At 55.2% G+C, this 12116-nt stretch overlaps 1 protein-coding gene across 1 annotated transcript in view; it reads right to left on the reverse strand.

Annotated features, from left to right (window-relative positions):
- NKD1 (NKD inhibitor of WNT signaling pathway 1) overlaps window positions 1-12116 on the reverse strand; it is an 82587-nt gene that overhangs the window by 18754 nt on the left and 51717 nt on the right. The window contains exon 4 of the mRNA XM_032854509.1: window positions 6561-6627. Within this exon, the coding sequence (XP_032710400.1) occupies window positions 6561-6627 (67 nt within the window). The remainder of the gene's footprint in view (window positions 1-6560; window positions 6628-12116) is intronic.

The following is a 12116-nucleotide window of genomic DNA, read 5'->3' on the forward strand; positions in this document are numbered from 1 at the left end:
GGGCAGAGGGAGAGGTAAGAGAGGGAAGGGGAGAAGGAGGGAGGGAGTGGATATGGGTGTGGATGACATGGTTTGAGCTCCAGGATCCAGCTGGCCCTTTTTAGGCAAGATCTATGCTAGGATTTTTCAAGATCGCCAGCCAAAGCTTCAGCACATTTGAGTTGAGTGTCCAAAGAACCCCAAGAATCCCGACTTAACTCTGAGCCCCTGCTTATCAAGACAAAAACCACCACCGCCCAAAGAAGAGTTGACCTAATGAGGCAGGATTCCCCAAGGTAGTTTCTGGCACTTTCTACCAGTGGGTGTCTACCCCTTCCTGATTCCAGACATGCCAGCCTGGGTTTTCCTCCTCCACAGTCTTCCCTCCCAGGCTGCATTTTACTGTAGGGAGATCTTATTTAAGGACCAGCTATGACTGAGGGGAAAAAAGAAAGGAAAAAAGAGAAAGAAAGAAAAAAACCCTTCCCAACAAATAGCATTCTGGCCTTTTCCCTCATCAGAGCCTAAGGTTGATGGCCACTCTGCTTTGAGGTTTGAATCGGGTTGAAACAGAACATCTGTTCAGGGAGGGAGGGGGGAACGCCGACAGAGAGGGAGCAGGAAAGAGAAAAAAAGCTTTTTTGGGCTAAAAATACCATGTCCCTTCTACTCCCCGCCCAAGTTAAAACATGTGATGAAATTCAACTTTTAAAATCTAACCCCGAGCTACTTGAAACTACTAAAGCCTCCTCGGTATCTGACACGAGTCAGAATTTCCACTGTTCCAGCTGAGCTTTTATGAAAAACAGACTCGAGAGAAGCCGCTGTCACCCGGGCCGCTGGGGGGACTGCCATCGCCGCCCAGTGGAGTCCGGCTCGCTGAAACTCACAGAAGGACAGGCTCTGAACTGAGAGTGCACAGCCAGCAGGGCGTGGGCCGCCTGCCCTCCATCGGGGGGAGGGGGAGGCGGGGGGGGGGTCGCTGCTGCTCCTTGGTCACCTCCTACTCCTCTCTGACTTCCAGGGAACCAACGGCCAGCCCAGTGATTGACAGGACTTTGCGGGGGAGATGTCCTTAGAAGTCCTCCCTCTCCCATGCTCTCGCTGTCTCCCCCCTCCCAGCTGCTCCCTGACCTCCAGACTCAGTGTCCAACCGTCTGTCTACTTGGCATCTCTCCTGGGATGTCCCACAGCCCTCGACGATCAGCCTTCACAGTCGCTGGCCCAAAATGCCACCTCCAAAGGGGTCCCCACCTTGCTGTTGGTCCTTAAGCCAGGAGTCCATGGTGGTGGGGGGGGGATGCCCAGGATCCCTTTCTTTCCTTCATCTACCCCCTCCCCCTCCTCCTGTCTCCCACGCCAACCCCCAGGCCCACCCACTTCTCTCCAGCCCTATGTCCCCCACGCTAGGCCGATGCCATCACCCTGGCCCACACGGCTGGAATCTGGTCATTGCCATGTCCTCCTTCCTCCTCCCGCCGCAGGGCCCATCGTTCCAAGAAGCCACAAGTTCTCTGTTAAGCACAGCTTACAAGTATCCAATGCTTTCTCTTCAAAAGCAGCCTACAAGCAGGCGCGTGGTCCCACCCTTGCTGACTTGCCCACCCTCGTCCCCGGTGTCCCCTTCTGCTGCATAGGCCTCCCTTTTGTGCTTCCCTAAACCCCAGGTTCTTTCTCCCTTGGGGTTCTGCTTGCTTGCTCCTCCTGGCTGCTCTCCCTTCCCGCCCTCCGTGGCTGGTATCCTCCCCGCGCCTGCATCTTGGCTGACACATCACCTCCTCAGACGGGACATGCCACCCTCTACCCTTCACTGGGTTTTACCTCTTGGCTGGGTGCCACTACCAGAAACTTGCACGGCCCATCCCGCATCCCTCGTGTGACACCCTGCCAGAAGCCTGAGTTCTGTTCTCAGTCTGCTGTGTGACCTTGGGCAGGTCACATCCCCTCTCTGGGCCTCGGTTTTCCAACTACAAATAAGGAGGACCAATGGCCTCCTGAGGGCTCCTCGGGTCTATGAGTGGTGGATACATCACACCTGGGGGCCGGGACAATGGGACAGGGGCCGAGGGGGAGTACATGGGACCTGCCTGGGAGGCCTGAAGGAGGGTACTGCCTGACTTCAGGGACTTGGTGCTGTTGACTTCATTCTTCCAGGGAGTATGTACTGAGCACGTAAAGCACGCCAGACTCTGTGTCACGCACTGGGAGGGGAAGGAGAGGTTCTAATAGGATTAGAGAAGCTTTGAAAATAGGTCTTCTTTGATCTGGACTAGTAAATAATTATAAACACCAGTTGGCTCCTCTTCAAGAAGGGACCCGTGGAACAACAAGACTCCTGCCAGCTCCCGTACGCTGGGCACTTACTCCGTACCGGGCTCCTCTCCGTGCTCGCGCAAACCACCTCACTGTCCTCACAGGCACCCCGCATGAGGGCTCCGATGACCCCCCAACAAGGAAAATGAAAACCAGAGACGTGAAGCGATTCACCCAAAGTCACCCAGCCAGTGGCGGTTAAAGCCGGGCTTGCATTCGGGTTCGGACTTGCAAATCCCCCAAAAACCCGAATAAAGGTAGCAAGGTGCCTCTCGCAGATTCGGAGGCGGTGGTGGGGAGACAAACTTTTGGGTCCCATGGAAAGTCAGATGGGTCCTGAGCTCAGAGTGGGGGCTACGCAGACCCCCAGGGCCTTAGGCCCCCCAGCACCACCACCCTGCTTGGTAGGACCCTCTATTCTAATGATTCCATCCAGGGGCCGGGGAAGTGAGGACCCCCAGAGGCCCAGTCAGGCCAAACCCAGGCTGGGGGAAGGGCCTGGGCTCCCAGAGGGAAGTGTCACCTGACTTCAAGCCCTCTGGAGTCAGCTTTCTAGAGATGCCGGACAGACAGCAATGCACCTGCTTCCAGCCCCAAGGGGGGAGGTTGGAAACAGACACAGTGTTGGGAGTCTGTGGCCAGAAACCAGAATCAAGCCACTGGGAGGGGTGGGAACATCCCTGAGTGGAAGGGAGAGAGAGGACCCAGAGAGGAAGGACTTGTGACCATGTATAGGTCTTTCCCTTCTCAAGGGCACAAAGCAAAAGCTGCCCTGAGTGTGGGGAGGACACCCCCAGACACAGCACTTCTGGGGTGGGGGGGCATTCGGGGTAAGGATGTCCTGCCCAACAATTTGCACCTCAGGCCACAAGCCATGGGCTGCCACCACCTGTCCCAACCGACCAGGAGATAGGGAAGCCAGGTGGGGACCCAGTGAAGTATGGGGAGGCCCTCCCCTGTGCTCAGACCCCTGCTGGGTCAGAAGAGGGAGGGTCCCCTCTCCCCTCCTCCCCTGCAAAGCCTACTTCGTGTCCTGCCCCTGCCACGCCCAGCCAGCTCTCGGAGCTTGGGACTTTTGATGTTTACTTTGTTCTCTCCACAGTTCAAAAGGAGCTCCGCAGCCCTAGCACCAAGCCCCGACTTAATCTGCCATCCCGCGAGCTCCCAGCTGGCCAGTTAAGGCGGTTAAGATGCTGGATTAGGGCCGGCTTTACATAACAACGCAGGAGCTAAAGCCGTCCTCTCCAGGGATGGCTAAAAGACTTCTTTTTATCTTCACGCCTCAGATGGCCTTTTTTCTCCCTTAAACAGCCCTCCAGTCCGCCAAGAGGCAATGAACTTGGCCAACAGGAAGACAAAGAAGAGATTCAGGATTCGGAGTGCTCTAGCTAGGCCCCGGGCCCAGGTGGATGCTTCTCCGTGGCCGTGGCCGTGGCCATGGGTGACCACGGAACCACAGACAGTCATGGGCCCAGCATCCCTCCCAGGAGTGTCGGAGCCCGGCAGGCCGGCCCAGGTGCAAACCTGAGCAGCCTCTCTCTTCCCACCTCATCTACTCATCGTTTTCACTTTTTAAATCTGCTGTGAGTCTTTCAATTCATTCTTCTTGGGAAAGTTAAAACATTCATCCCCGTTAACACTACAGTCCTCTTGGAGAGCTCTTTCCGGTTTTAGTATCCTCCTCCCAGGTCCGAGAGGAGCTCCTATCTTTGCCTGTCGAGCCCTCCAGCCACACAGTAACATGCATGCAGTCTCCACTCACACACGTAGGAAACACAGAGCATCGTCTTGTGCCCCTTTTTACGTAAAACATACCGGCCACGGCACAATGCGTGTCTCTGCAGCCTGATGTTCTATGTTCTCTGCTTCTGTGTAAACTGTTGTTTGAAGAAAGAAGCCAAAAACCTAGACCACCAACAACTTCGTCCGACCCCCTAGTGGGGAAAGTGAGGCAGGAAAGTGGCTCCCAATCCCCTCTTTCCTGAGTGGTGGCACCTGGACATCACCAGGGACTAGCAAGGTGCTCGGGCCACCCTCTGAGCCTGGCATGCAGCTGGTGGGCCATGGGATCAGACCCAGTGCAGTCAAGCTGACACCGTTTCTCCAGAAGGAGCTGGGACACCTTGGGCACCCCACCTTCATCCCCGATCCACTGGCCAATGTTTGTAAGCGCTGCCCGCCCCCCACCGCAGGGCTTCCCTCTCCCTGCGAGGAGCCCACATCCTCTGCGCACCCACAAAGCCCAGCTCCACGTCCCCACTCATCATGTGACAGAGGGCGAGGAGGCCCAGAGCTGGGGGGACCTGGCTGCCATCCACAGCGGGCTGTGACCAGAGCTGAGGGGAGCCCGGTCTAGATGCTCCTCAGGCCGGCGTTCCTTCTACGTCATGGCAACAGGAGCCACGCTCCGAATGCAGACAGCGAACAGAGTAACCCCCGCTCCAGAGGGAAGTAGATTCCACGGGTAGGCCATTCCGCGTCTGTTTGCAGGGAAAGACCTCTCATTTGAAGTCAATGGCACCGTTGTAAACGGAGCCGCGATGGACAGAGAAGTGCCTCATTTGGGGCAGTAATGAGGGGCTCAGTACAAGAGGGACAGAGAGACGACGACTGGAGGATGGGTCAGCAGATGAATGCATGAAGCGATGAATGACGGGGGACGAACACTCAGGCAGAGGAGGGGGTATGGATGCCTCAGAACGGCCGGGCTGGGGGCCGGGGGACAGGAGAGTAGGGAGACCCATGGATGGATGGATGGGTGGGGCGTGGCCAGCGGGTGGGTGGGTGGTGCGTCGGTGAGGGGTGAGGGATAGGTGAATGAAGGGACAGATGGACAGTGGCTGGTTGGAGGGGTAGCGAGTGGGGGATGGAAGGAGCAGGTGGAGGGATGGATGAACAAGGGAATGAACTTGGTAATGAGTCACTATGCGAATGAGCAGGAAATGAATATATAACTGGAATGAGAAACGAAGCCCATGGAATCAATGTCTGGGGTCACTTGAACCACCAGGGCTTATATCCTGCCCAACTTTACCTGACCCCCCAGATCTCAAAGCACAAACTCCTGGCATCTCTCTATGGAGCCAAAGATGAGAGGGAAGGCTTGGCGGAGCCAAGGGGAATGACAGAAGCAAAGCAGATGCTCTGGGTGCCATCACCAGTGCTGCAGGTGAGTGGCCGCAGCCTGCACAAAGTCTTCCGTCCATGGGACTCCCCCCAACCCTTGATTCAGGACCAACTCGTATCTGAGCAAAGTGCGATAGATCCCTGAATCCCAGCCTGCCTCCAACTCCTGGGCAACCGAGTGAATCTCTGGAAACAGTCTTCTTCTTCTGCTTCTCCAAGTCTAACGTGCACACGAGCTAGGGGACCTCTTTGAGGGCAGATGGCCGGGGGCTGACAGTTCACAGGAGGCATGCGGCCACAGTCCTCAGGCCTGGCCCAGGCTCCCCTGGAGAAACTCTTGGCACTGACTGCTCTCCTCTCAAGGCCCTAGAGGGCCCCAAGGCCTAGATCCACCCCCACAGCCCCCCCCCGCCCCCGCCGAGCTGCCCGTTCTCACCTCCACCGCCAGGCTCCTACCAACCTAAGGCTTCCCCAGTTCAGTGATGTTCTTCCCTGAGTATAAAATGGAAATGCCATCCCACTTAGCAAATGCGGCCATCTGTCCTTTGTACCAGCGCAGGGAGTCAAGCAGGGAGAAGGCTCTCATTCCCGCTCTCTAAACGTGGAAACCAAGGCTCTTCTAGGAAGGTGGCGCGCCCTGCCCGAAGTCAAGTGAGGGCGCCTGTGGCCCCGCCGGCCCTCTGCTCCAGGATCCTCGTCCTTCTACAATAGGGGCCTCCCCTCGAACAAAGGCAAGAGCAAGAGCAAGAGCTACAGACCTGAGAGGGGAGGGGGCAGTGGGGGGCTGTTGGTAGGCAAGCTTGTGCTCCAAGTGAGTAATGCGAACTGAGAATCGGGGAAATAGAATGGCTACTTTACGTAGTGCTTACCTTATTGTCACTCCCCCCAGTGGGAAAGCTGAGCTAAAACAACGTATCCAAGGTTCCCCAGCCAATACGGAGCAGGGCCAGGACGTGAGCCTCAGGAGCCTGGCTCCACTCTGGGCTCAGACCTGTGAAGAGTCACACTCCCTTCTTGCTTGTCACCCTACCATCCGCACTGACAGTTGGGGTCCCATCCTCCACCTGGTCTGCACGTGGTAGACCAGATGGCCCCTTTCCCATCTGACTGTGCCCTGGGAAGAGAGTGATGGATTTCAGTACCTTCTAGCCGAAAGTCTTCCTCCTCCTCCTCACTGAGCGTTTCTCTGAAAACATCACCCACGAGCTCCTAGAGGAAGACAAAGCAGGGACGTTAAGTAAGTATCCGACAGAATCAAGGAGGAACCCAGTATTGGGATGGTGTCCCGAACGTGTGCCTGGCTGGTCACAAGGAAGCAGGGGTCCTGCCCTGATTCTTCTGATGGGAATTTAGGTCAACTCTGGTGGAACCTGTTGCTTGAAAAGTGGATTGTCACCATGCTTTTTAAGAAGTAGCTTTTCTCAGCCTACGGCTCACTATGATACTGCACGCTTCTCTCTCAGAAAGGAAGTTCCACGAAAAAGACAGAGACAAGATGAGAAAAACGTCCTTCCTCTATCCCTCACAGTCAATTTTGGTGGACTCAGGACCAACAAGCCTCCCCTGTGGGCCCCAGGAAGGGATCTCAGTCTGATTCCTTCCCCCAGCAGAGGGTCCCAGGCAGGCTGTCTCCATGGGTTTGCCAAGAGGGCCTGGTGTGGGGGCGCCTGGGTGGCTCAGTCAGTTGGGTGTCTGCCTTCGACTCAGGTCACAACCTTGGGATCCTGGGTTTGAGTCCCGCCTTGGGCTCTCTGATCAGTGGGCAGTCTGCTTCTCCTTCTCCCTCTGCTCCCAACTTGTGCTCACTTATACACACACACTCTCTCTCAAATAAGTAAATAAAATCTTAAAAAAAAAAAAAAAAGAGGGCCTGGCATGCACGGGAGTGGGTCTCTACTGCCCCTAACAGGACTCCCCTGACTCTCCAGCATAACATTCAGCAAACTGCACGCTCAGCCTCCTGAGTGATCTCTGGACATGCCTGCCACCTCTCCCCCGTGCACACACCTTCTAGAACCTACCCTGGTCTTTCATTGCCTTGCCCTGTGCTCTATGTGAGTTCAGGACGCCCAGTGGCCAAGTCGCTCCCAACCAGCCTGGTCAGGCTGCCACTCAGGCACTGTCAGGTTGACACGGGGAGTCTGGTTAGTCCACGGGCTGTGAAGTTTCTGGAATGTCCACAAAGGGGCTACCTATCTTGCCCTACCCCTGCAGGAGGACCCTAGATATAGAAGCAGCAAGATCAGCACTTGTCAGACCGTCTTTTGCATTATTGGGATTTTGCCATAAGAGTTTTGTGATCAAAAAAAAAAAAAAAGATTGTTTTCATGTCAGACACGATCCCTTACTGAAGCGTTTACTATGGTAACGGACACTGAATATCCACGCGGTTAACTTCTACTGCATTCTTCAAACCTACTGAGACCATGGAGTTTTTTTGTCTCAAAAAGCATCACGTGGGATTCGTATTCTGAGGAACCCACTTTGGGAAAGGCTCCTCTTCCGGCAGAGAGACAAAGTTTGGGAGGATTACTCTGCCTTACCTCTTTTGATGCCACAACAATGCTCCTGGCAGAGCTTCTCGGAAAAACAAAATGACAAGCAATAAAAAAAAACAAACCCAAATTCAGCAGCTGTCACCAACTTCTCTTTTTGGAAAACAAAAACAAAAACAAAAAGTGCAAAGAGAAAGAAAAAGAGAATGCACCCTCTCTTTGAAAAATTCAAGCACCTCAGATACTTAACAGAAACACCAGTGCTTATCTTGATGAAAGAAACCAGAATCATGCTTGGTAGAGCTGCTCTTATCAGCTGGATACAGCTGGAGAGAAGTCTCTTGTTTTGTTTTGTTTTGTTTTGTTTTGTTTTGTTTTAAAAGGATCAACAGCTAACATTTTATGGATTAGGGCTGGTGTTCTCCATTCTACCTCTTCTTCCAAATCACCTCCCCCCTCTGGCAGGTTGTGAAAATGTGGTCATTCAGAGCCCTGACGTCCCACTGACTTCAAAACCAGGCTCCTTGATTCCTGGAGCCCAGGCGGCTTCTCCCCCCTCCTCTGCCAATTATCATAATCACCGAACACTTCCTGGGCTTGTAAACTGGCTGTTTTTGTTAACAGCACCGGAGTTGACAGGGACGCTGGGAGCGGGTGACAGGGAAGGCACGCGCTGGGGCGGCATCATTAGATGGCTGGGACACTCCAGCAGCCAATTAGAGCCCATCTTTCATGCCAGAGGAAGACGGATGCTGCCTCCCCCAGACAGGCTGGCAGGCAGCACTCCCTCCCAGGCGACCGGCTTCAAGGGGACCACGCTGAGGTCTTCTGGAAAGCAGGGATCAGTGCTGACCTCGGCCCGCCACCCTGATCGCTCCCAGTGAGGCAGGCAGGACCTGTCAGGCACCCCTCCGCGAGTGCGCGTATCTTCCTACCGGCACGCTTGGAGGCGTTTAGAGACTCCGACGCCATCCCCAACAAAGCAGCCGTCTGGAACCCCGATAACGATGCCTTGCGGTGTGTATCATACATTCTGAAGACAGTCTGCGGGGAGGACCGACCTCCCTGACACAGTAAAGGCATGTCTCTGCATAGGAAAGCAGAGCTCTGGCAATTTCGGGGGTCGGTCTCTTCGGGCTAAACCCTATCCTGCTCTGTAGAACCGTAAAAGCTCCCCAGCACCAGGGTCCACTGACAAAAATCCATCTCCTCCGGGATGCGTGGGTGGGGCAGTCGGTTGAACGTCCAACTCTTGGTTTCGGCTCAGGTCGTGATCTCCTGGGTGGGGAGATCGAGTCCCAACATGGGGCTCTTGTGCTCAGCGGGGAGTCTGCTTGAGATGCTCCCCCTGCCCCTCCCACCACTTGCTTGAGCATGCGCATGTGCTCTCTCTCTCTCTCTCTAAAATAAATCTTACGGGAGCCTGGGTGCCTCTGTCGTTAAGCATCTGTCTTCGGCTCAGGTCATGATCCCAGAGTCCTGGGATCAAGTCCCGCATTGGGCTCATCCGGCTCCCTGCTCAGCAGGAAACCTGCTTCTCCCACTCACCCTGCCTGTGTTCCCCCTGCTGTGTCTCTCTCTGTCAAATAAATAAATAAAATCTTTTAAAAATAAATAAATAAAATAAATCTTTAAAAAGAAATTTCATTTCATCTGCTAAACCAGATGGTCCCGGGAGTGCCATGTCTGCGGTCCTCAAGCTTTGAATCACTAAGCCAGAGGCAACGCAGTGTTGAGCCAGACACAGGAGCACATCCTGATTCCATGGCCTCCCTCACCTTTGGACATGGGGCCAGCCACTGCTTTCTAGGAACCTCAGTCTATCTCTCCGTAAAATGGGCACAATGATAAACCACAGCAATGACAGGACCGTGGACCTTATTGGGCATCTCCACAGTGCCAGGCACCATGAGGGGCCGCCTTGTAAGTAAATTTATTATCTCCCTCAGTCTTCACCATTGCCCTGCACTTTCCATCTCTCCAGGAATAAACGCTCATAAAAATGATCTGCAGTTTGTAAAGTGAGAGTTATAATTGTTACGCTTTATTTTTTTCTACAAAGAAAGAATCGTCAATCCTAAAGGGACAGAGGACACAGGAGATAAGGGGACTGAGAGCCAATCACCTCATTTACCAAGCACTCCCGGTGCATGAGGCACTGACCAAGGGAATCCTTCCAAGAACCTCCAAGTTCCCAAAAATCCCTGTATTTAAGCGAGGAGGTGGCTCCGCGAGGCCAGGTGACCCGCTCTGGGTCCTCAGCAGAGCCAAGATTTGAGCCAGTTTTCTCAGATGCCCGGCCCGAGCTTGGACAGTGGAATCAGGGCTTCTGTGGGCCTGGGGACAGAGGCAGCCAAGAGTCCTGGCACTTGTCAGGGACCAGGGACCACACTTAACAGACGTTCAAGGAGAACAGCCCCGGCTGCACCTCCATGGGCGGGGGCCCAGCCTCCTGCTGCTGCTGCAGGACTCAAAGGCCCACAGCTCCTCCCCACGAGGTTGGGGACTCAGCAGAGCCCTGGCCGGGGACAGAGGGCCCACAAACAAGGTGTGGGGCCAGGCCCTCAGGACCATCCTGCAGGAAGGCACTCAGACCCCTTGACCGCCACGAGCCCCATGTGGAGCCCCACTGCAGAAGGAGGCAGACCCCAGCTCAAGTCCCAGCTAGGCTTCATGCAAGCTAAAGCATGTGGGTGAAGGAACGTTCTCAGCCTCCCATTTGTACACGGGGATCACAGTGCTCGTGACGTCTCGGGGCGGGTGTGAGGGTTAAGTAAGTCATTGCACAGAAAAGCGCTTAAAGTGACACCTGATACCACGACTGGGGCTTCGTAGACCGGTAGTTATTGTTTATTACTTCTTCTACCCCAGTTGTCAAATAGCTACCGGAACATTGCTCAGAGAATCTCAAAGACTCGCTAGCCCCAAGACGCCCTCAAAGACACTGAGAAACACTCTCCCACCCAGCACACTCTTTTTAATGCCACGTGTTTAATCCTCATGGCAATTCTTTGAGGTCGTACCATTACTATCCCCACTTTGCCAATGAGCGAACTGAGACACAGAGAGGTTAAATGACTCGCCTAAAGTCACACAGCTAGTAAGTGTCAGAGCAGGGCCGGAGGCAGATGCCTGGATCCCCCACTGCCTTGTAGGAAACTCAAGTATGGGGCGTGGGGTGAGTGACTTCCTTTCACTGTTCCTTTACTCAGCGATCACTCCAGCCCCTGGTCCCTGGCCCCCCTCCTCTAGCCTTGAGGACAGTTGGCCTCAGACTAGGCTCTAAGTTGTTATCAAAGGCCTTCCTAGATCTCCAGACTTCCTGTTGCACCCAGCCTGATGCCAGGCTGCCCCTGCCCAGTGGCCAGGCTCCATGGCCTCTCAGGCCACAGGGCGCAGGCCTCCCTTCCTCGCCCCCTCCCTCCCATGTCCCGGCACTGCAGCTCCCCTGCCCCATGCTGGGCCCCAGGAAGAGAGGCCAGCTCCTCCGGGTGCTGAGTGTGCAGCCAGCACCAACCCAGAGCCCCGAACTGCAGGCATAAGGCCTTATAAGGCCTCCGGGGACGGGAAACCACATCAAAGCAGGGCTTGGGAGCCGGCTGGAGTTCGGTTGGGGTTTTTCCTCTTTGTCTTTGAGACTCCTACTCCTGAGCTTAATATCTTCCCCCCACCGCCTGCCCAGCAGCTCTTTGTCAATGTTTCTGTTCTCTAAGAGCTAACAGATGTCGGTGCGACGGGGTTTCAAAGCGAACTCCTGGTGCCCATAGAACCGGCACAACTTCTAGATCCCAAGAAGGTGCGGGGCTGGGCCATACTGGGGAAGAGAGGGTGGGGGCACAACCCAGCCGCCCTGTAACCCTTCCACCCAAGGAGTCTGGCCTGGAGCTGCCCCAGGAAATTCCTGGCGAGCTCTGTCCTCCCGGCGCGGTGCAGAGGCAAGCCAGCAGGGCGTGCCTGGGGGTCCGGCGCCGCCGTGGGCAGGCCTCGCTGGGAGCAGGCTCTGGCCGCCCAGGGCAGGGATGCTCCATTCCCAGAACCCGGCCAGACCCGGGAGTCAGGGCGCCCAGCTGGCCTCAGCAGCGAGTGACAGCAGACGCCTTGGTGAACCACTCTGGGCCCCCGTTCTGCTCTTCTGGAACAAGGCAATTTAGATGTCAAGGGTCAATGAGAAAATGCAGACAAAACACACGTAGTGGGAAACAC

This window comes from Lontra canadensis, unplaced genomic scaffold, assembly GCF_010015895.1.
Source record: "Lontra canadensis isolate GAN:19392208 unplaced genomic scaffold, GSC_riverotter_1.0 scaffold8, whole genome shotgun sequence".
Classification (NCBI taxonomy): domain Eukaryota; kingdom Metazoa; phylum Chordata; class Mammalia; order Carnivora; family Mustelidae; genus Lontra; species Lontra canadensis.